The sequence below is a fragment of the Trematomus bernacchii genome, unplaced genomic scaffold (genome assembly GCF_902827165.1).
Source record: "Trematomus bernacchii unplaced genomic scaffold, fTreBer1.1, whole genome shotgun sequence".
NCBI lineage: Eukaryota > Metazoa > Chordata > Actinopteri > Perciformes > Nototheniidae > Trematomus > Trematomus bernacchii.
Window position 1 is genome coordinate 2,799,055 of NW_022987609.1, and position 25,816 is coordinate 2,824,870.

At 40.6% G+C, this 25,816-nt stretch overlaps 2 protein-coding genes across 2 annotated transcripts in view; both read right to left on the minus strand.

The window, feature by feature from the left end:
* Positions 1-10,067, minus strand: part of cables2b (Cdk5 and Abl enzyme substrate 2b) — a 33,445-nt gene extending 23,378 nt beyond the window's left edge. Inside the window, exon 1 of the mRNA XM_034131837.1 lies at positions 9,377-10,067. Within this exon, the coding sequence (XP_033987728.1) occupies positions 9,377-9,960 (584 nt within the window). The 5' untranslated portion in view covers positions 9,961-10,067. The remainder of the gene's footprint in view (positions 1-9,376) is intronic.
* Positions 10,068-12,472: 2,405 nt separating this feature from the next.
* ccm2l (CCM2 like scaffold protein) lies at positions 12,473-24,907 on the minus strand. The gene is made up of 12 exons (XM_034131931.1): positions 24,661-24,907; positions 22,546-22,713; positions 22,370-22,453; positions 21,372-21,555; positions 18,834-19,070; positions 18,387-18,754; positions 16,631-16,760; positions 16,027-16,090; positions 15,379-15,535; positions 14,707-14,845; positions 13,322-13,469; positions 12,473-12,718 (listed from the first exon to the last, which is right to left on the minus strand). Exons 1-12 carry the CDS (start codon positions 24,688-24,690, stop codon positions 12,583-12,585), a joined length of 1,845 nt encoding a protein of 614 aa, XP_033987822.1. The 5' UTR covers positions 24,691-24,907; the 3' UTR covers positions 12,473-12,582.
* Between the last annotated feature and the right edge of the window lie 909 nt (positions 24,908-25,816).

Genomic DNA, 25,816 nt, shown 5'->3' on the forward strand with positions numbered 1-25,816 from the left:
TTTTTCATGCATACATGCACGTCGTTTATAGCACAAATATTGTTTTCAAAATCCTCATATTAATGAGGAGGTGACCAATCTAATTTGTTTGATTAGAACTGGTAAAACAGACCTTATTACTCGCTGCTATATAACATGTGCAATATTATTATTATTATTAATAATATGCTATGATAACGTGCAATAAGGTATCTGCCACTACGTTTTATTTTTTGCACTACTAAATACTGGTAATAATAATTACATTAATGATGTGTCCGTCTATGTTTTCTGTAACACACACACACACACACACACACACACACACACACACACACACACACACACACACACACACACACACACACACACACACACACACACACACACACACAACACACACACACACACACACACACACACACACACACACACACACACACACACACACACACACACACACACCACACACACACACACACACACACACACACACACACACACACACACACACACACACACACACACACACACACACACACACCACACACACACACACACACACACCCACACACACACACACACACACACACACACACACACACACACACACACACACACACACACACACACCACACACACACACACACACACACACACACACACACACACACACACAACACACACACACACACACACACACACACACACACACACACACAGTAAGAACAGTCTGTCCTCTCCATAGATTACATGGACTTCACACTGAGACACACACACCGTTTTATATCTTAAATCATCAGATTAAGAGACTCTTCTGCTTCTTCTTAGCAAAAAAAGAAACCTCCTTCATTACACATGAGTCATTTTCTCCGTGTTTCCTTCTTCACATTTATTTCTGAATTAAAACACAAAAAGGCACTTTTTACTGTTGATGTTATTGGTGGCTTTCACACCTAAAATACTTGGTTCAGTTTAAATTAACAAGGTGCTTGGAAGGTTTGGTTTGGGGATGTTTAAAAGATGTCAGTCGCACTGTGGTGCTTCTGTTGTGGTGTGAAAACAACCAGATGGTATATATTGTATAGGTTATGATTTAAGCACAATTTCAAAAGCTAAAGTACTAATAAATCCATCTGCTGCCAGTGAACTGTTCAGGAATCGATGGTATAAACCATCTGTACATATATTTAAGCAACACACAAATGTGAATCAGAAGCAGTTCAAACTCAAATGTGTTTCCAGAGAATTCCCACATTTGAGAGACTTTTTTATTGATAAATGACTTGATTATTTATTGGTGATTATTTTTCTATTGATTGGCTAACATACTGCTGTATCTCTGACCTCTGTGTGACTGACAGACACCAGACTAAGCTGCACCTGCAGAGTGTATCTGTGATGGATCAACATGTATAATCCAGCTCTGTTCACAAAACTATTATAATCCTAATGTGATCAACCTGAGTAAGGTGTTTATGTGACGGACCAGATTAATTCAACCTGGTTAATGGAATTATCAGTTTATCTACAGTAAACACACTGTATCAATATGAAACTAGGTTCAGATGACTTTATTAGAGCAGTAGTGTCTCTTTATCAGCCTGTTGGGGACACTAAAACATCCACAGAGAAAATTATTCTGAAAACTGGATGTGACTGAGTGTGTGTGTGTGTGTGTGTGTGTGTGTGTGTGTGTGTGTGTGTGTGTGTGTGGGGAACAGTGATGTGAGTAGAGCAGAAGTGTCCCTTTATCAGCCTGTTGGGGACACTAAAACATGCACAGAAAAAATTATTCTGAAAACTGGATGTGACTAAGACTGTGTGTGTGTGTGTGTGTGTGTGTGTGTGTGTGTGTGTGTGTGTGTGTGTGTGTGTGTGTGTGTGTGTGTGTGTGTGTGTGTGTGTGTGTGTGTTTGTGTGTGGGTGGGGGGGAACAGTGGTGTGCATCTGGCATCTAACTAGACCACACGAGCACATTGTGTGTATTAATCTTCAGAGACAGGGTCAAACATGGTCATGTTTTTTTGTGTAGATAATCATAAACACATTTTTCGCCTCAGCAGATTAAAACAGTTGGCCTTGGTTAGCTGGAAGCGTTTATGAGCCTCGATGACATCACATATGATCCTTTATGCAAATAGAGTCAACAGAATCATAAAGTGATGCTAACACCTTCTTTGTGTGACTGCCTGTAATAAACCAAAAAAGAAAACAGTCATATCAGTTTAAACAACTTTCCAAAATACTTTCTGAATGATCTGTTTAAGTTAATAGACAGGTGAGGGGGAAATGCGTCTCCTTGATTCAGCCACATTCTAAAAACATAGTGTGTTCTGAGAGAAGAAAAGAAAGGGATGGATCATGTGTGTGTTATGGGTGTGGAGGGAGTGGGGTTCAGCTCTGTTGTCATTAGAAAGGCATGCATATTTATGCACACACCCTGACTAACACACACACCAAGCCATACAGATGATGTCAGTCAGATGTATCTTCTTTGGGTTTGTGTATGTGTGTGTGCGTGCGTGCGTGCGTGCGTGCGTGTGTGTGTGTTTTCGTCCATAGGGTGTGTCTAATCTGTGTTTCATGTTGAATCTGATAAGGGTTCTGCTTCAGGAAACCAGTTCAGTGCAATGTTTCCAACTCGCATTAAATCAGTTTTGACAGTGAGTTTGAGAGAAACAGGGGAAGGAGTTTGACGAAAAATATATGATCAAAATCAAGAGGAAATGTCTCTGCTAATGCATGATTGTTAGACTGCAAAACGACGCTACTATTGCTACTTTAGTAGACAAAATACTGCTTAACAAATACTGAAGCAGTTGTGTGATCACAGAACATGATGCTGGACATTTCAAGGTTGATTTAGCGAGAACATGGTAATGAAAAAGATAATCTGTACAGTGAAATCTGTGGAACCTCTGAAACCTTTGTTGTGTCATAACAGTTGAGCCCATGTGTGAGGTGGAGAGATAAAGAAAAGCTAAAGATAAGGAGAAGAAAAGCAAACATTGCCTTCTTTTGGCACACAGTTCACACACCAGGATGTTTTGTTTTATGAAATCTGAAAACAGGGAAGTAAGATCTGATCAAGTGGCGACTCCAGACGCATCCTAAAGCCAAGTGTGAACAGACTTACTTAAAGCTGTCCAGTGTTGATCAGAGTACAGAAAACGCATGTCAACGTCAACTCTATGTAGTAACTTGCCTACAGTAAATCTTCTGCTGGCAGCAATGAAGTAATAATCAGGGGTAAACAATGTACTCTACATTTCCATTTGTCCGTTTTCAAAAATACCTACTGACCTGAGATGTATGCGACTATAAATGTACAAAAAAATAGAATGAATATGAATTAATGTTCTCACAATAAAATTCAACTGTCTTGCTGTTTTTCCTGCTTTTGTGAAGCTTGTGATGATCTACTCTAGTTCATTTTATAGAGGTTATTTATGAATTATAATTGTATGATTTAGAAATTAGAACTAACTCTACACTGCATTTCATTCTAACATTTAACTTTACTTATTTAAAAAAAATATATATATATCTGATTTAATGTTTATCAGAGATGTGCAAGTCTCCCTTCAGGTGAGAGTGCATTAGATACACTATTTAACGTTTGGGGGTATTAGTTGAGTTAATGCAGCTCAGCAACAATTGAAGCATGGTCTTTATTGTCCATGTAACTGCAGGTAAGACGCTGGAGTGTGTAGGAGCTGGTTCTGGTAAATTAATGATGTGACTAAAGAGGATAATATGCTGGAGATGTTCTGCTTATTATAACACCATCTCAGCCCCTGTAAAACTGTGAGATTTAGTTTCTCATGTGGTCATTATTTACTTAGTAAATCTTAGTCATGCTGACCCAAACTTCTTCTTCCTCTTTCTTTGTTTAGGTTTATCGGACATTAACTGCTCTTACGGTTTCCCCATTGGCAATAAAGGAACCCCTTGAGAGGCTGAGAGAAACCTTGACGCAGACAGAGAAGCTGAAACTAATCCAGCAGACAAGTCTTCTGGGCCTGATGTCATCAGGGGAAATGCCAAATCCTAATTTAAACAGGGAACAACCCTTATTACATCAGTCGAGTCCTCCACAGTCTACGTCACTGAGTCCATGAGGTCATTCGGGGAACACATGAGCGTCGCAGAGGAAGGCCAGCCAAAGTACCTGACCGGGTGTCCTCCCCTGGCTGACAGGTGTGTGTTCCCCTGGCACAGGAGCAGAGCTCTGCGTCAATCACAGACTGAACAGTGCATGGTCACAGATTAACTTTAATCAACCGTCTGCCCATCCAGTCAGTGGCTCATGGTGACAGAGGTCATGTTTTTTGTTGAGTTTGTTGGTTTGTCAGCAGGATTATGAAAACAACTGATGCCTTATTTCCATTAAACTGTTTTACTGTTGAAACAGCCTTGTGGAGGTCTGTGCTTCCCCAGTGCCCTTTCAATATTAACAGTATGTTTCCATGGGGCTCATACTAATGCTGTACAACGCACACTTCTGCACTTTTAATTTGACAGACCAGCTAGTCAATGTGGTAAAAAAATACACAACACAGATATTGGTACAGCTCATCTCATAATCAGTTTAAGTTAGCTTGTGGTACTTCTCTTTTCAATTTGATAGTGTATTACTTTTATGTTTACAATTTATTCTGCGCCAGACAAGGTGGTACAGTTCTGATACAGAGTACTGCAGACTAAGTAACATAATTACCGTTTAAAGATTTGATTTTCAAACATGAAAAGTGGCCAATGCAACTCAATTGTGTATCTCATTGTCTTGTGTTGACACTAAGATGTTCTCTCCTGACCCAAAATGCAGTACCAAAGTGCATGTGTGTGTCCTTTAAAGTGTTTGAGGCTCTTGTCTTCTTCTTGAAACGTCTAAATGTTCACTGTTCAGTTTAGTTGAAACATCACATTGTCCCGAAAATACCCGAGTGCAACAGTGAATAAGAACATCCTGCATGTCTCATGAACTGTGAATTCTCTGCTGTCTCTTTGTAGCACTTCTCTCACACATGAAACCATTACATAACATAACATCACGGGCTTCTTGTAAACTAAACAGCCTTGAAACTGATGGTAATTTGTTGACCTCATTTTAAAGTGCAAAAAAGCAAAAGATGCAGATTTACTCGAGGCGCGGAGGCTCGAAGTTTTGAGCCAATTTGAGTACTTTACCAGCCAAGTGTTCTCACTCTCACAAGAGCATCAGTTAAACAGCTCAACGGTGTGCGGTGCGTGTGTGTGTGCGTGTGTGTGTGTGTGTGTTTATTCGTAGGCTAATGAAGCAGTTGGCTGGCTGATTAGCTGGTTGGTTGTCTGCCGAGCATCTTGCTTCAGAAGCGAGGCAAGAATACTTCCTGGCATTCGGAAAACAAAGAGTGGAACAGGCTAGCAAGTGTGCAGGTGTGCGTCATATGAGAGGCCCCGCCTTACATTTTCCATCACAGATTTGGGGAAATTGGTCCGTGCGCAAAGCATTGTGGGGATTTTAAGACCGCGGAGTCTACTCATGTGCAGCCTCGATATTTCTCCAAACGGAGTACGCCGGGCTCGGTAGATTTCCAAGTATGCTGGAGATTGGAACAGTACTTCGGCGGCACTCGATGACGTAGTATGCTTGAAATAGTGGCTCTGGAGCAGCTTTACTCGCGATTGAGAAACACCCTGAGCCTTGTTTCAGACAGAGAGGCTAAACAGAGCGTGACTGATGATCATATTTGACGACGGCCAAACTCATCACACCAGGAAGTGTGTAGGTGAGGAGAAGGCTGCTGTTAAATTCAGCCACTGCAGTCACAGTCACAGTAACCACAGGAAACAGCCACAGAACGACCTTTAGCTCAAATGCATTCTCAAATCACCTTCACATTTCAAGCAGCTAGCTAGGTCTTGGTGAAAGTCTTATCACCTTAGAGAACTGGGGTCAAAAGTAAATTGGAGTAAAAGTATTTCAACATTAATAAATAAGTATTGCAATGAAAACCAGCTGCTGTAATTATGACAAAACTGAGTCCTTATACCATATTCTTGTTTTATGGAAATTAGCACATTATATTTGAGATTGTTATCCAGAATGTGATTAATGTGAGTCAAACTAATACATCTGCAATGTTGTCGGCCTATATTTCCTGACCACAATTACATTTCTACAGTATATACCAAACCACCATTTCCTTATTTTGTCCGCAAAGATGCAGTCGATGTTTTGTAAAAAAATCGACTTATATATAAATCTATTTATACTTAAATAAATATGACGATCATTCGATGGTTCTTGTTTCTTAAATAAGATAATATCCTGCTTTTACTTCATTTAAATCACTGTATATTGAGCATCTTTGGGATTTTGGAATGTAAGGAAACAAGTCAATTAAAAACTGAAACTGTTTTTTTTTTTAGCATTTTCTGAAATGTTATGCCCTCACCCAATATTTGCTCTGTTCATAAAACCTTTGAAGTTCCTCACACTGAAAATGATCCTTGTCACAAACCAATACATCGTTTTTGAACCACATTCATTAGAAACAATGACAATAACCACCTTGGCATGAATGACTGTAGCATCACATTAACCAGACAAAATTAAGTCTCACAGCAGGAACTGCGGAGGACAGGTGCCGCCGTCCGACTGCTGAGCTTTTAACTGCCGCTAATTACCCGGCCTGTTGTTAGGTGGAAATAGGTTAAGCAGTGTTTATCTCTGCGGGGCTGACATTCTCGGGGTTTGATACGCTGCCAACATGGTGACTAATCTGATCCATCAGCATTCACACAACCACTGCAAGTCTGAACCCCTGCCAGATGGCTACGCTCCATACACACACGCTCTGTTATTACGAAACCACATTTTAACACACTTATTATACAACATTAATGAGTGTTATACTCTTTTTCTGTTGCCTCTTTTTGATCTGAGCCAGCTCATATCTTTATATCTTAGCCTGAATTTCTAATCACAAAAAATACAAAGTAACCTGCAGTAAACACCCAAAGAAAAGATCATGCTGGGTTACTACAGTATGCTACACAAAACAGATGATTTCATTTGGTCTGTTAGTGGTTTTTAACCGCCTCCAGGTTCACTTCCCCTCTACAAGCCACCAGTTACTCTGGCATGCTACTTCTAAAAATTGCGTTTCCTTTTTGACTGCATATACAACCAGGCTCAAAGTTAATACAGAGAGTACGATTGGTTGTATAAAGATGATAGATGTTTAAGATATCAGAAGAGGCCATTCCTTATCTTACCTATTCAAGCAATGTTTAGACTGATGAAATACATGTTTTAGGACCATTTATGGTAGTAAGCTTTGAGAGACTTTTTTGTTAGTCCCTCCTAGGTGTATGTTGTAATGTTACAAAATAATACATATAAATCTAGTACACACATTTTAAATACTATCTGCTTTGTTCAGCACCCCTAATCTCAAGCTTCAGATAGATTATAAGGTTGTCCAATTCCAAATATCTCTGTTATTTCATATAATATGGTATTTTAACTGTTTGTGAATAAACCGAAACTGAGCTGTGGTTTCAAAGAGGGGAAGTGGATTTTACCGCTATAGTGTTTAGCCCAACTATCTTATACATTCTGATGGTACTTTAATGTATTTCTATAAGATACACTTAGAGGGGAATCTGCAAGTAAACTATTATCATTTAAATGAAACACAGAAATAAGCCAAAATGCATATTCTCTTTATCAGTATAACAAATCAACAAGAAATGCAGATATATGATCAGTACAGCCTTAAGTGACCATGGTGCATAGATGTCATATTTGAAATATAAAACACCAACACATAACTGTGAGGTGTATAACACAAAACCATTCTTGGTCTATATTGACACAATAGTCGTAAGTTATGAAATGCATGCATGAAAGTATTTGACTACAACAAAGAGCACTAAAATAATCGGACACATTTGATGATACTGCCAACGTCAATAGTTCCTCAAATGTGATGACTTTTCTAACATAATGAGACATGTTAAAGACTAAAAGATTAATAAAGAATACGACATAATAAAATAAATCAAATAATTGTTTGTTGGACTTTTTCTAAAATAAATACACAATAAAATAACAGACAAATGATTTTAAACGAGACAACGTCTGATCCGAAGAAGAGAACAAGACCATAGAAAATGGCACAGCACTGTAATAACGGTGTTTTACATTCAAAACACAATTAAGTCTTTATTCCACGAGGCTATACCCAGTGGTTTAACCGTTCGGTGTGTCTATCCCATAATTACTGTTTCATTCTGCAAGGACAGCAGCATCGAGGGAAATGAGCACAGGGCAACAAGATCCCCATTTACAAAAGCTGCCATGAATATTTTTCTTGTAGCTATAAAGGTGATCCTGAACCTTTAATAATCCACTCCACCTACCTCCCAAAAATTCAACTGGCATTAGTCATGTAATTCCTAAGATCTTGCCCTTAGCCTTCATGACCTGAGCTTGTGTGGGCTGTAAGACATGCCTACAGTAGATGTTCCCTTTTAGCTCCAGGCAGGCAGGCAACAGTAAGAGTGGGTAATATAGAGGATAAGAAAAGGTATTATTTTATAGAAATGTTGAATCACGACGACGGACACTATTTAACTACACTTAATTAAACCCGACTATGGTTTGATAATGATCCTTGATCTCAAAAGGCACCTTGATTTAAAGCATTCAATCAAGTGTCAAACCGTCCCTCAGCACGTGAATAGGAGTGTTATTCTCTGAACCAGAGTTAAATTAGACCTGACCACCCTGACCCAGTCTAACTTTAGACAGTGGAGGAATGTCACAAGGTACTTTAACACAAGTATTGTACTTAAGTACTATTTTGACATTCTACTTGCATATTTCCTTTATGCTACCTGTACTTCAACTCAAGTACCATTTTCAATTCAGGACTTATACGTGTAATGGAGTATTAGTGTTTCTACTTTTACAAAAAAGTGAAACATCTGAGTACTTCTTACACCACTGCCAAGTGACAGGTGATGTGGGAGCTGATGACAACTGTCTATACCAGAAACTTTTAGGTAACATTGAGACACTCAAACTCATCACAGCTGTTTTAAGACGGGAAAGTACTCAGATCTTGTATTTAAGTAAAAGTAGAAATACCAGAGTGTATGAATACTCTGTTACAAGTAAAAGTCCTGCAATTAAAATGTTACTCAAGTAAAAGTACAAAAGCATAGGCATCAATACTTAAAGTATCGAAAGTCAAAACTCATTATGCAGATTGGTTTAGTTAACATTGAGACATTCAAGCTGCTGTTAGAAGGTGTAAACAAAGTTCAACGAAACAACAGTCTGACTCGGCAGTCAAGCCCACCAGATAAATTGACATAAACAAAGCCGTGTGTCACTCACCTCTGTCGCGGCTCTGAGGACACAGAGTTACAGCTTTGTACCGACAGAAGTGTGGAAGACTTCCGCGGTCCCAGAGGCGACGGCAGGAGGCTGGCGTTGGACGGGGACGCGGAGAGCAGGTTCCCAGGCGAGGGGAGCAGGTTCCCGGCCGAGGGGACCGAGCCTCTGCGGCACTGCAGCAGCCCCTCCGCGCTCCCCACATCGTTAAACCCCGAGTCCGACGGCAGGACTAGGATAGGCGGTATGTTCAATAGTCCTGTCCTCGGTCCCATGGAGGGATTGACGTTCCCGCAGCTCACTGCCGTTGCCAACCTGGAGAATGTTCCGTATCGGCCGCCCATCTCCGGGCACAACCCGGCCGCCGAGTCCGCTCCCTCAAAGTCGGTCTCTTTGTGGCTTCCTCCATGCTCGTCTGAATTACTATGCACTGGCCGTCCGTCCAGTGAGATGTTACTAAGAAATAAAAGAGCTGCTTGTCTCCGACGAGAGTTCTCCCGGTTCCTCCGACTGTGTTCCCTGTTACCGTGCGTCTTTTTGGCCATCATCGCAGCGCTGTGCTGGGGACAGGCAGCAGCCGCCGCCATGGTCTCCGTCCCACGGAGGAAGAGTCAAGTGGAGGATGAGCTCCAGACCTGCAACTGTCAAATCTCTTTTACCCGGCGAGACCACGTTACGCCCTCCTCAGATCTCATTGGTCCAGGAGGGGAACGTGATGACGTATGAAGCTAGATATTTGACACGCTGTAACAAAAATGTACAAAAATGTAAACACACTGATCATACATAGTAAAACGTACAATCATAACATATTTTATTTATTGAATAAAAATATCTTTAAAATGTATTTGAAAAATTACATTTTCTTTTAACAATTTTAAAAGCAATAAAAAACATTTTTTTAAAGCTGAAAACTATGTTTCAAAAATAGCCTACCATTATATGGCCAACATTTTTTTTACATGGGGAAGCCATGTTTTGTTTTTACCACTTTACCACTATCAGGGATTGAAGTAGACACATGTTACCTAGTTGGATAACCAACTGCGATTAGGTTTGGCCTGTATGAATTGCAAGAGGAAAGCCAGGCAATTGGAAAAGGTCATTGTGATTCATTATGAATTGTATTATTCTTTAGATTTGTGACTATATTTGTATTCTTTGAAGTAGTGTTAATATAATTGTTCTGTTTTGCGCAGTGCCTCTGTAAGTCCTGCAGTATCAGGGCTGCCAATGCATTACCTGAGCCATCACTGCAGCTCTAACTGACAGCAGCTTTGTTGAACCCTCAGTGGATTTTCTCTGCACTGATCCCTGCAGTGACACTAGGCTGAGTGGCACCTGGCCAGCTCAGCAGGACGACCACACTGTGAAGTCTGACTGTGATCCTGCTAAATATAACCTGTACACACATCACTGTAATCCCAGTAAACTGAGTTTTGATACTTTACATTCACCTCCTGAACCCTTTCACCTGCAGAGCCTGACATTTAACCACAACTGGAAATCCCAAAGTGACATCATACAATTCAGTTTGATCACACTGGAAAGTATATATTTTTTAAAATGTGCATGATGCTACATGTATGTTTAAACCATCCCTCCCTCCATTATCTGCAGCTCATCATGTAGAGTATGGCAAAGAGGGAGGAGGGGCTTTGTATTCAGGCTCCAAACTATTTCAGGGGAGGCTTGGCTAATTGAAGAAAAAAATAGCATTGCTTATCAAAAGAAAATTGCATAGAACAGCCTAAATGTGGATAGTTAAAGAGATAACTCAGTTGAGAATAATTGTACAGTTTTTTCCACTTCCCCAAATTCAGATTTAACACGTTGCCAGTCAATAAAAGAGATGACAGACAACAATACACACTCACTTTACACCTACGGGCAATTTATAGTCACCAATTAACCAGACCAGAAACCCCAACCTTGCTGTTGATATAAAAAGCTCCATAATAAAGCTTTTCTAGTAACGTTTTTGAGTTGATCTAATCACACACACACGCACAACCTTTGACCTTGAATCAACAAATGGCTGCAGCCTGACAAAAACAATTCTGTCAAAACATATTTAGTATTTTGAATGTATGGGTTGTATCTCGTTATCTTACTGCCTCTTTCTATCGTTTCAACGAGGACTCTCCATGATATATATAATTTACGTAACAGTTTTTAAAAAATAATTTATTTGCAGTGCGTGTGATCCAGATATCCAGGTCACAAGGTTAAAACCAGCTCTTTGTAAAAACCTCTGGCATGTTTACAGTGATGTGTCTGCTGCTGGTCAATTGTACTCTGTTCATGATGAGTTCATTTAAAATCAAATGCACACAGCGTCTAGTGACTCTGTTACATAATGAGGGCGAGCAGACTCAGATGACTCGGGTGAAGCCCATGGGGGAACTGACTCTCCCTCTGTGATGTTCCGTTAAGCTGGCAGAGGAGAAGACCGGGGGGCAACACAGAAGCAGTGCACCATGGGAAGTGGTGATGCTGACGCCAGGATAACGGGTCAATGCAGCATTGGGAGAGAGAGCGGGGGACACAGAGGGAGGGAGATATTTTAGATGTTTTTTTTTAATTTTTTTATCATTACTAACACATCTATCTATCTATCTATCTATCTATCTATCTATCTATCTATCTATCTATCTATCTATCTATCTATCTATCTATCTATCTATCTATCTATCTATCTATCTACTGTATATATCCATGTATCTGGTTCCAAACATTTATTTAAATCCTTTTTGAACTATAAATTCTGCCTCACAATGGAGCTTTTTACTCAGTAGCAAAGAGGGTTATAGATATTTTGTCTTTAATTGCCTCCATGTGGACAGTTTTAGGTATTACAACCACTACAGAACATAACGTATTGTAGCAGATTTGTAAACACTTAATTAAATCATGGTTTATGTGTGAAATCATATAATCTGCCCCTACTGTCTGATACATTGAAAATGAACTGTTTTTGTATTAATTGAGTTTAATTTAATAAATACAGCTTAGTTTTCTTTGTCGTACTGTATTTTCTGTGCATGGAGCAGGAATTGCATATTAAACATCAACATTAAGAAGGGTGCAACTGTCAGACAATTTATATTTACAGTTTATTGCCTATCAATAGAGAACACGAGCTGCCCTGATCTTGCAGAGAGTTTGAAAACGGTCTGAATTTGACTGGGAATCAGAGTCTCCCTCCATCAGAGGTAGTAATCTTCCTCCTCGATGTCTGCGTGTGTGTCCTGGAAGCCGAGCGCCTGGATGTCGTGGGTCATGTCTGTAATGCGTCGGTTGAATTCCTGAGATCCTGAAGCCAGAGAGCCGTTATCATACATGCTGAGGGAACAAAAAAAAACAATTATCTCAATTGTATCTCCCATCTCTAACTACTAAATAATGAAATGTCCAGGTGTGAGAGGGCTTTTGCATCAAAGTAAGAGAAATCAGGACCAAAAGCTATCATTTAACAATAACCCAACATAAAACATAATGTCCCCCAAAAAACGAAACCAAAAGCTTTTGACTAACACGATAATGTCGCTACAAAAAGGGCGATAAAGCAATCAGAATTCATCGTTTTTTGTAAATTGTTAATGGCTAGAACATTACATTGTGAGGACACAGCAACTTTAACCACTATGTTAAAAGACAAACATATGTGTATTTGTCCTTTCACAACACATAAATACAAATAAAGCATAAATAGCTGTAAATCACAGTGGTCACATTTTTATTTTGGCTTTAAATATAAATGCACTGTACTGTCCTCAAACCTTAGGTTGGTGCTGTCTTTTGATAAAAAATCATCAAAGTGCACCATGTAGATAAGCCATGATAGAATGTGAGACAGCAGTTTGTTTGTAGAAATGACCTCAGACCAAACATGACCGAGACTCAAATCTTTCAATAGCGAATCACAACCAATCCTAACCTACATACCCTCTCATGGCCGTAGCCGACGTGTTGCTCATGCTGCGTTTGATGCGTCCGAAGCTGTCGGTTAAAATGCCTCCCTCCCTGATCCCGATGCTCTCCAGGAAACTCTCTAACACCCCGACGTCCTTGTCTGGGATGAAGGGACGCATGCCTGGAAAAACAGGGATAAAGAGTCAGATATTTATTTTCAGTATTTATTCATTCATATATTTATTATTACTTATCTCATTCTGTACTTTTCTCTGCACTTTACTGCATTATGGTTAAAGACTCAACTTCATTTTGTATATCGGTACTAAAAGGTAATATAATCTTAAACTTATAAAAAACGTAGTGATATTCCAAACATGACATTCAATCAATTGTGTAACTCCCATCAGTTGTACAAACTGATGGGAGCACAATGCCTTGTTGTAGGGACCTGAAGGACAGAGACAGAGAATAACATCTGAAGGTTCTTTTTTGTTTTGGAATCTGCTCTAAGAAGACCATGTGTGCCAAGGGATGCACAATACTGTTTTTAGGATTTGGACATTGCTGACTCCTAGTAGTATTTGAAATTGCTCCTGTGGGTATTGTCCACACCACAGTATTGTACGTCGCTTTTGATAAAAGTGTCTAATAAGTAACATGTAATGTAATGTAATGTAAAGCGCGTTGAACACCAGGAAGTGCGCTATATAAATACCATGATATTGTCGGAGACAGAAATGTTAGCCTTTGCAGACCATTTACATGCACAAAATCCTTTTTAACACACAACAGGAAAGGGAACCCAAAAAAAGCATAATAAGTCATACATTTCCACACACATAAACTTATGAAATGAGAATCATGAAGTCTCTGTGCTTCAAAACCTGCTCAGTGACTTTGCTGTTTTTTATTTTCATCCCAACCGTTTAAAATCATTATTACACACCGGCACACTGGGCATTAACAGGGTGTGTGGAGATAAACACCACACATCAACCGCTCTCTCTCACGCTCACTCACAAACAGGAAGTTGTGGTTTCCACAGAGGAAGTGGGTCAGAGCTGAATTTGTTGCGGTAAACACACATACAGTAAACTCATCCACACATAAACACACGTACACACACACACACACACACACACACACACACACACACACACACACACACACACACACACACACACACACACACACACACACACACACACACACACACACATCAATAATATATATAGTTCACACTCATTCTTATCTCTGCAACACAACCAAATAAATAATATAATAAGCAGGTTGTGGCTTTCTGCTGATTTGCAGTCAGTTAATGAGCTCTGTGTGTGTGTGTGTGTGTGTGTTTGTGTGTTTGTGTGTGTGTGTGTGTGTGTGTGTGTGTGTGTGTGTGTGCGTGTGTTTCTCACCCATCAGCAGGAACTTGCGGTTGTCTCCGTAAAGTTGTAGCAGCTCGGAGCAGAAGTGATCGATGTTTGATCCCAGCCTATATTCTCTCAGCAATACCGCAAAGTGCTGCAACTCCACAGGACTCAGCTTATTACGCAGCTAACACACACACACACACACACACACACACACACACACACACACACACACACACACACACACACACACACACACACACACACACACATACACACACACACACACACACACACACACACACCACACACACACACACACACACACACACACACACACACACACACACACACACACACACACACAAACACAAAGTCAATATATTTTTCTTTTTTTTCATTCAAACAGTCAATAAACACAATGTAGCTTGCCATCTGTCCCTGCCTATGAAACCTACTTTAGTTACAGGAAATGGCCCATTAACTCTACTGTAGTAGCTAAAAGGCAAAAAAATCTATTATTAAAATTGACAAATATAAGATAGCTGCAAGCTGCATTTAAAGCCACACTGTGTTAGTATATTACCTTCAAATATATATATATTTTTATCATAAATTAATCCTTGGAGCGAAATGTACTTCGCTTGTTTTTCCTTTGTTGTGGGAGACAAAAGGGAACTTTGGCCACTGAAGCAATGCACACGCACACACACTCACAGTGATCATGTACTCCTGCATCAGCAGCAGGGCGGGGTTAGTGTCTCCTCCGTCACTGGCTTCAGCGAGACTGCGATGGGAGTCCTGCAGCGAGAGAGACGAGCTCTCACTGTATGTCTCACTGTAGTACGGCTCAAAGGCCTCCTGGGAACCATCACTGAGAGAGAGGCAGAAAGGTGGTGGTATAACATCATTATCAAAGAACTATCAGTATCACCTAACATTGAAACAGTAATGGATTGATGGTGATCAAATGTCAGTCACTTAGTCAATATGGACTGTGCTATGTGTCAATTAACTGTCCTCAATATTTGATTTTGAATATTCATTGCCTGTGGACATTGTACCTGTTCAATGTCAACAAAATAATTCAATTTAATTAATCATACAGTTATCAAATAGTCCACTGGGCTTTTTTTGTGAAGTTCCATACATTCCTCCTTAATCACAAAAAAATGGGCCTTCTGCTTTACTTAATAAACATTCTCTGTTTGGGTATTACAACCAAACTAATGACAAGAGAAGTAACTGGATTATCCAATGTAGTTAAAGTTTTCAGGACTGCATTTTAAGATGGAAATGTCCAAATATTTAGGACATTTCATGAATTGAAGACACTGTATTCATCTGAATATGGATGTTACTCACTATGAGCTGCAGCAGCTAAACTCTGGATCATAACTGTAGGACACGTCAGTGAGACAGCTGTCACCTGCACAGAGACAAACACAGACAAACAAAGCATTTCCTTTATACTTTACACCTTCTGATCAAGTTAGCTTTAGTCTTAAGCCTTTTTATCATCCATATAGACACTGCAATGTTCATTAAATGTCGATGCAAACAACATACGGATGATATAAAGAAGCTGACCATAGAAGCCTACCAGTAGTGGAGTAAAAATACAACCTTTTCAGAACATGTGATGTTATTGTTGAATTTTAGGACTTTGGCACACATTGATGTTGGAGACAAAAACAATGTATGACTTGATGACGTGTAGTTGTAGGTCAGGATGCTAATGTAGTATGTGTTACGCTCAACAGACGTCTTAGTCTTTAAGCTAACATGAGCAAAAGAAACTGGAACTTAACAAAACCTCTAATCAGATTATCTGAAAAAGATAAAGAAATGTCTAGCAAAGAGCTCCCATAAAATGAAAATAACTCATAGTACATGACAATTAAAAGAAAAGAGCGAATGTTGAAGTCCCCAAAGGTATATTTCTTTCTTTGTTGTGCTTGTCACTCACTCCTCTGCAGCCAGTATCGGTCCGGCACTGTGTGATGAAAGCCGGCTCTGTCCACACACTCGATGGTCTGATGGCCGTAAATGATCTGGAACATCTGACAGATCAGAGAGCAGTACTCCTCTGCAGCTTCCTGCACAAACACACACACAGACTTGTCATCCCACTGCAATAGTAATCACAATAACAGCTATGTCTTCTGGAATATGTCTTCATTAAATCCTGATTTTCCACCAGCCTTTTGTCTGCTGAGTTAACTACACATGTTTTACTGTGTGAGAAGCTTCACTGCAGTTCCTGCATGGATTGGTCCTTTGTTCAAGTGCACATAAGTGATGAGATTTTACCCAGCAACCCCCTAAAGCCAAGCAGTCTGGGAGACAAAAGGGAACATTGGCCACTGAAGCTATGCACACGCACACACACTCAGACACACACTCACAGTGATCATGTGCTCCTGCATAAGCCAAATTAACAATGAAACTCTTAAGATGCCAATCCAAACAAACTACTGCTCTGAGGACAAGAACACGCACGCATGCACGCACGCACGCACGCACAGAAACACACTTACACAAATACAATGACAAAGCTACTCTGTTGTGATACAACAGGTTATGCAACAACACAAAGTCTCAGTACAAGTGTGTTTGTGTGTGTCTAAAAGTATTGCCACTTCTTTTCAAGGAGCCAAGTGATTAGTGAACCCCACTGTGTTTTGTCACTGTTGTTATTTTTCTCCAGCGAATGTCCACAGTGATGTTATGAACTCAGCAGTTCCATGGGTGGTTTTTGCTTGGAACAGCATTTTACTCCTATTGGATGGATTATTGTCAGTTAGAATCAGTTGCAATGAGGTAATCCCTTCCTTTGCATATAGCATCACCAACAAACAGGTAATTACCCCTTCTTTTACAAAACTAATACCAATAGCGACATTCCCATTATCTTTACTTAAAGTGGACCTATCATGCTATATTTGAATAATATAGTGTAGGACCATACCTATATAAGGCAAATTTTATACTTTTTGTTTTTCAAAATACCAAACAGATCATGCATTTTAGCCATGCCTCATTTTGCTCAATTTGACATTTTTAGCTCTGTTTTTGCAAGGGCAGATTCTGTGAGAACAGCACCATCTACTGGCCTGGCATATGTACTACAGCGTCTCCAGCGCTTTCGAACGGCAATGGCCGTGGCTGTCTCCTCCTGATTGGTGGAGTTGGCCCAATAGCCGTAGCGCCACCGTCCTGACGTCAGGACAGTGTTCAAATCTGGATCAGTTTTTATCAGATCCGTTGCAGCCCCTTTTTTTAGAGATTTGGGTATGGAGGAAAATAGAGAGGGTTGTGTTTTCTGACACTTGGTGAGTTCCCTGGAACACCGGGGACACATATTCATGTATAAAAGACGTACAAAAGTGCATTTTGCATGATAGGTCCCCTTTAAAGTCAAAAGATAAAGTTCAGTGGGCTTTCTTTCCCTTATTTTCAGTTTTTATGCTATAGGCTAAATGTCTACCGGTCCAGCTATAGGTCTATACTTAACACACAAATATGAGTTAAAGTTATGGATGATCTCATCGAACACATAAGGCAAATTTCGCAAAATGTACTATTCCTCAGCTTACTGAAATGTATTGACAGCAAATTTAAGGTCATGGAACATCATTTTTAGCAGGAACTTGAATACAATTGAGTAATAAAGTGAGGTATGAAGTTCTTGTGTAAAGTGACTTTCATCAGCAGTGCCCCACCCTGTTCTCCACGGCCAGGATGACCAGGTTGCAGTAGGCGTCTGGGCAGGGCGTCGGCTCCAGCGGGTTATGGTTCCTCCTCTCCCAGCTGCCATAGCTCTTCCCCCTTTCCCAGCTTCCTGTGCAGGCCTGCCGTCGCTCCCAGCTCCCCCCGGCACCACCTCCCCTCCTCTCCCAGCTCCCACCTCCTCCTCCCCCATGCCTTTTCTCCCAGCTACCTCCACCTCCACCTCCTACTCCCACTCCCCAGCTCCCGCTCATGGGTCTTGCTCTGCGGTTCTCTAAACTCCCTCCTGTTTTACGTGTCTGCTGCCTCCTCTCCCAGCTACCTCCCACTCTCTTCCTCTCTAAACTGCCTCCTCCTCCTCTTTCTCACTCCTCCCTCCTCTTCTCCTCTTCCTCCTCCTCCTCTTTCTCCTCCTCTTTCTCCTCCTCCTCCTCCTCCTCCTCTTTCTCCTCCACCTCCTCCACCCCCCCTCTCCACATTTGGATTTTTGTCGTGGTTACTTCTGGATAATGAAGGCCTCCAGTCGACTCCACAGATTGTGTGCCGTCGCTCCATCGTGCCCCCTGCAGGTCGAGGGTCCGCGTTGGAGCTCATGGTTTGACGTCGGCTGTCTACGCCCGTTGGCTTTTTCCTGTCCAGGCTGTCGTCCCCAGCAACCACTGTGTCCACGTTCAGACCTGTGGGACGAGGGTTCAACATGTGAACACTATCTTTGTCATAGAAAAGCTAGTCCATCCTACCAAACTTTGCCTGTAAAAAAACCAAAAAAAACCTGGAAGAATCCATAAATTAACCGTTTGCTAAAACAGCACCTCAATAACAATTGGTTTCTTTTTTCTTTGTCCTTTAAAACCAAAAGACATAGAGCAAAGATTAAGGAATGGACTGAACTTTGTGTCTTGTTGAGATCTCCATATTAGGTTGAATACTTAAAACGAAAGTTAATTATAATCAAATACAACCCAAAATGAAAATGCTTCATATTTTATGATTTTCTATATTTACAGTATAAACAAAGTGGTTTGTTAAGTTGAGTGTAAGACCTATTATGGTTTATGAGGTGTCACTGATAAGAGAGGAGAGACAGTTTCTTCCCTCTTCCCTCACAGCAGTACACAGGGAGGGGGACTCCTGACTTTTTGGAGAAAGACTGAGGCCCCAAAAAGGTGTTTGTGCCATAGCCGAGAATACTATTTTGCAAGTCCTGCACACTAGAGGCCATGCCCAGTTTCCACAAATATGGGTATGGAGGAGGGGTCTTTAGGTTTTTCTGTCCTGTTTCGAGCATAAAAACACTAGTACAGAGGGAGCAAACGAGAGAGAGAGAGAGAGAGAGAGAGAGAGAGAGAGAGAGAGAGAGAGAGAGAGAGAGAGAGAGAGAGAGAGAGAGAGAGAGAGAGAGAAAGAGAGAGAGAGAGAGGGGGGTTCCCCAGGTATGCTCTCTCCCGGTAAAGCTCTCTCCCTGAGAGCTGGGTTTTCCCTCGGTAAGGTTCTCTCAAACTTGGTAAATATTGCTTACATTTCTGTTTATTGAATGCTGAGTAAATTGTTGGATGAAAGTTTGAAACTGTTAGATTCCACTGACCGTTTACGAGGAACTGCCTCTGAATGTTTTCAGGCTATAGGTGTGAATGTTAGTCCCGCCGATCCGTGAGGAGATTCCTTTGGATTATGTTGGAAGACTTTAATGTCTAAACTATGAATTAAGGTTTCAGATTAGAAAATGACCACAGTATGATATGTTTAGTATGATTGTAATGTTGTAACGAGAGAAGGTACACATCCTGTACAAGTGTGGACCATTTTTCTTCAAATAAACTGATCCCACCTTTTGGATTGGGACAACTTAAAAGACATCTGCGCTCTCCTCTCCTGCTTGAAGGGTAATAAATGCACATTTGCCACACACACTTAGGTAGGGCCACACCTCATTACTGATACCAAAATCCTTCGGGATCGCTTAAACAGATTTAGCGGGTCGTCTGAATTGAAACAGCAGTTCATTGAACCTGGTTCTTCAGGAGTTAATAGAGGTGAGACCTTGCTGATCGTTGGTGGATCTGAGCCAAACAGTAAACTTACATAGACTCAATAACTTCTGTTAGGTCAATTAGTAGGTCTGAGTAATTTGCCGGAATAAATTATCAGGCCTCCCGACCCCAAGAGTCTGTAAGCAAAAGTTAGCATGCAGAGTTGACTATAGCTTACTACAGAAAACTAGCATTACTCTACAAAAGGCAAGGGGCATTCTAGGGGCATTACTAGCAAGATGCTAGTCATATCAGAGCAAAGAGTAATGATGGCGTCTCTGTCCGTTTCAGCATTTGGACGGGGGCAATTTAAGTGTTGCGTTTTAGAAACTCATTGGTGAATCAGGATAAAGAAAACTACTTTCCGTTAGCCAAATTACCTTCATGTTGTAATTAAGTAAGAATATACCCCTGTCTATAGTCAAAGTTATACACTAAAATATTGTGTCAAACTTATTCAAGATTTGGCTACATTCTTTTTTGTCAGCTGAGAAGTAGAAGCATTGTTAAAACATCCTGAGTGCCCATTGATCATAAAGTAAGTGACAGTGATTGGTCCTCAGGTGTGTCCATTGACTGTCACACAAGCAACTAATGCATATCCCCCCCTCCCCATAAGTCAATGTGTTTCAGTCTGAATTGGCGCTTTTTGGCATCAAAACGCCGTTATTAAAGTCTCTCTGGTTTTAGACAGATGATGTTAGCATAGCAACTGAAGCTCATCTGACTGTTTGTTGTTCTGTTCACTTTGCCCCTGCCCCTGCCTCCGACGTAAGCGTGACGTATTTGGTTCTCGGTTCTTAACGGGCAGTCAAGTGAGGCCATTGTTTTGGGGCCAACAGCCGGCCCATGGCGGTGGAAACAGGAAGAACCGGTGCTTGATCGGGCACTAACTCCGAACTGGCCCAGGCTGTGCTTTGGTGGGAAAGGGGCATGTATGGTCCTCACCTGTCTTGAGGACCAGCAGGTGCAGCGCGTCGTCCCTCAGGTAGGAGGCAGCAGCGATCTCATGTGTGGGAATCCTCACCATCAGCTTCTCGTTGTCTCTCCACGTCAGCAGCAGACAGCGCGCAGACAGACTCAGAATACAGTCCTGATCCACGCTGGTCTTCAACGGCAGCACCTTCAACTGCTACTGACCAACACACAGAGACACATGGTCTTAGATTGTTGATTAAGGAAGACTTTGTTAAATCACACTTTGACATGGTCTCACTTGAGTTTTGATGAGTGCTGACATATTCTCTTACACTATTTTATCTGTTTTATTTGTTTTATATCCTCATTTTGCACTGTTGGAGGAGCAGTGACATACGTTTTTCATTGCCATATCTACACTGTAGCTAATGTGCACATGAAAATAAAACCTTGAATTGAATTAAATTACTGTTTAACTAACCTTGGCTGTTGTCAATCACTGCTTATTGATCATTAAGCCTGGGAGAGCTAAGCTTATAATACATGAATGATCCCTTACTTTAGCTGCTAACAGGTACAATTATTTCTTATTAATTCTGGAATATATTGTGTATTCATCACCAACATCACCAGTGACTATTTATAAACTGGTTAATGATTAATGTCAGATAGCATATAGGCCATATATTATTGATTACTTACACCAAAAATGAAGGTAGGTCTATGAATAGGTGCACTAATACAACAGTGATTAAACAGTGATTTTAAATTGGCTTGTCATGATTAACGTCAGTGATTAAGGTTAAATAAAGGGGATAAGTAAGAGCATATTGATTACTTGGTTTATATTAGTTAATATCCATTGATTTTATTTATTAGTTATAGATCAGTGGTTAGTTATTGATAATTGATTGATTGCTAACCCCGGCTGTTTTAAGTTATAGATGCTGTCCATCACTCAGAGGTGTTTAATTATTGATCCCTTACCTCAGCAGTGATTATTTACAGATAAATAATTGATTACTGACCCTGGCTGTGTCGAGGAGTTGCAGCAGCTCGTCTCGGCTCGAGGGGTTCAGTGAAACCGACACCCAGGTCAGGTGACCGAGGAACTGAATTGAGAGGACAAAGGTGAAGCAATTATCAGGAGGTCAATAATGACTTAAGTATGTTCTGATTTATCGTTGCGTATCTCAGGTTCTACCTTGACCTCCTTCTCGATGTAGTCGAAGATCAGCCTCTCAGGGTGGATGAGGTAATCGGGGGGGTAAAGAGGGACGGTGTGCAGCGGGCGCCGGTAAATGCTGCCTCGATCCAGCTGCCTGCGACCAGATTTTGACCAGACAAGCCGCTTAATAGGAGAGACAAAGCTCTGAGGAGAGAGAGAAGAAGAGATAGACTTGGGGACATAGTGGAAGATAGGATAAGACGATATTTAGATATATAAGATAAACAGATGATTTGGTGGATCCAATACTTTGGTTCAAAGTAATATATTTCACAGTAAGTAGAAGGCAACCACGCACACTTGCTTTGTCTCCTTTGTGGTGCAGGGAATGAATTACTCCAGAGGTTCAATATCAAAGAAGTTAATGGAAGTGACATTTCAGTAACATGCCCTTACTTAACACATATAAAACATCTGGCGAAATAAACTAAATCAATGTACTGTAGAGGTGAAATGTGTGTGTGGAAATGTACTTTTACACAACAACTCCTGTCATAATTTTCTTACAATTATCTGTGTAGTGTGTGTTCTACCAGAAACCCAGAATAAAAATATCCAACTAAAATGTAGCATAATAGGCCCCTTTAAATGTTAAGTTTCACTGATTGTAACTCTCCTAAAGTTACTAAATTATTAATATACTGTTTACACACTTTAGTATTCTGGCTTTAACTTTCCAGCAGTCTCGGAAAGGGTGTTTTGGGTTGAATTTAAACTAGAACATCATTCAAAATGTTGAATTGATTTGTATGGCACACATGACTCAGTGTGTGAGTGTGTGAGTGTGTGTGTGTGTGTGTGTGTGTATGTGTGTGTGTGTGTGTGTGTGTGTGTGTGTGTGTTTGTGTGTGTGTTACTGCAGCACGTCCCCTCGGCTGTTCGTAGAGTGATTGACAGGTGAGCAGTGATCTCTGACAGCTCCCTGCTGAGACGCACTGTCAACACAGCACACACTGTTAGACACCTGCTGACTGACACACGCAATCACACATTAATTAACTGTGGCTGGAGGGAATGAGGCGAATGGACATTATCACACATACACACACTGAATAAAAAGAGGAAATTAGTTTGTTATGGAATTTAAACTGTGTCTTGTCTTTCTTTTTGAAGAACAAGGGCAGATTTCTCAAAACGAGGCTGCTTTCTGATGAACATCTCTGGACTCAGCTGAATTTAAATGTAGGACAGAAAATATTTTTAATGAGTTTTGCTCTTCCTCTCGTTCCTGTGAGGTTTTTGAAACAGAAAGAGGTATTTAATTGGATTTTGTGATGAATTATTGTAACAACCTGCGCATGTCAAATAAGTTGCTGTAGAGCTAGTTAATACTGCCGTGTTTGCTTTCTCTTCTTCTTTGTATAACTTACAATTGTTCTCCCTATTTAATAAAGGTTTTTCTTTTAGATGTTATGTGTCTGCTTCTCAAAACTTGAAGCAAGCTGACCACATTTAAGGTTATCATCGGTAATACTGTAGTACAGCATGTGCAGTATGCTGCATGTGTACGTCATCATGCAGAAACCATGTCAGGTCAGGTAAGAAAACATGGCTTGGGAAATCATTTTTAAGAAAAACATTTGTACTTTGAACAAATGATTATGTTTGCATTAGCTCTGGTTCCTTCAAAGGTCACCACAGCCAAGAAGAGTTTACTATTGGTCAAGACTACTCATTTGAATCTCATAGTTTACCAAAACGCAACGCAAAAGATTCACACAGATTTAAATCACCCTCACAAGTGAACACACATGCCAACAGGATGCATTTCAATTAACAGATTTTGCCACAAAATGTTTTAAAATACCTTAAGCTCATTTTATTTTTTTACATAGGATTTCTTGATAGGTTAGGGTCAATTACAGTGAAACTGTTAAATAATCCACTGTGTGCATCTACTCTAGCTTGATTGGTTTATCCTAAGTTACAGTAACATCTAAACATCTACTGCTTCAAAATAATACAATCCCAATGTGCAGTGGGATGATGAAATCGGACTAGACTTCCTCTGGAGAAAGTTTAAGAACAAGTCACCCACTTCCAAATGATGGAAAAGTGGAAAATGCTGAGACAGAACAGAAGAAAGTGTACCTTCTTGGATTTCTTGGGTTCATAGTCCATCACGGTTTGGTCTCCCCTCTGGGTAAGATGAGTCCTGTAACTGCTCACTCTCTTCCTGAATGTATTTATTTTGTTTCAATTTGCCTTTTGATGTCTTTGGGTCTGTCTCTCAGTTTGTTTTTCCATTGTGTCTTCTGTGTCTCCGTCTCTCTCCAATCATGTTATTTAAGCCTCCGTCTCGTCTGCTTCATTCTTGTTCTTTCTGTTTCTACACTGATTGTTCTTTTGAGACCTCTCCTGGGGCAACACACACACAGACACACACACACACACACACACACACACACACACACACACACACACACACACACACACACACACACACACACACACACACACACAAAAGAGAAGGGAACAGGAAGCTGAGGAAGCTCACTTCCTGTCCGAGAGGAAACTCCACCAGAGACTGATAAGGCCCATTCTCTCTCTGCACTGTACTCATGTTCGCTACATAATTTCAGGTGATTGACTTAAAAAATAGTTATGTGTTGTTAACCCTTTTTAATTTGTTGACCAACAATCCCGAAAATGTAGTTTAAAAACGCAAACGACTTTGATTTACTGTTTTACTAAAAGTGGGGTTGTGGAGCTTGTCAATAATCTGTGAATATCAATGGGGAGAAACACTTCTGCGTCTGTTCAGTGGGCCACATAACCAAGTAAACCCAGAAGTTACAAAACTTACTTGGCATATGCAAAGCGAGACATACTTGAATAGTTGCTGACAAACAATTTAAAAACTGATCTACGGCTCTCTGAACAGAACATGTCGTGCTTCAGAAACATGTGAATTCTAGTCACAACACAATCAGTGATTTTGTCATTTAGGAGGATTTACTCTTTGGCACTAAAGGAGTTATTTTTAGAATTTTAAATCTTCAGTTGCAGTAGGCAGGTTTGGCCACAGGAAGGCAGCACTGCGACACAAACTGACTGGAGGAAGAAGAGGAGGAGGAAGAGGAGGAGGAAGAAGGGGGAAATACATATTTCTTCACAGTGGGACACTGATGGAGGCAGACGAGATGACATCAAACATGTGACCTTTCTTACCACACACACACACACACACACACACACACACACACACACACACACACACACACACACACACACACACACACACACA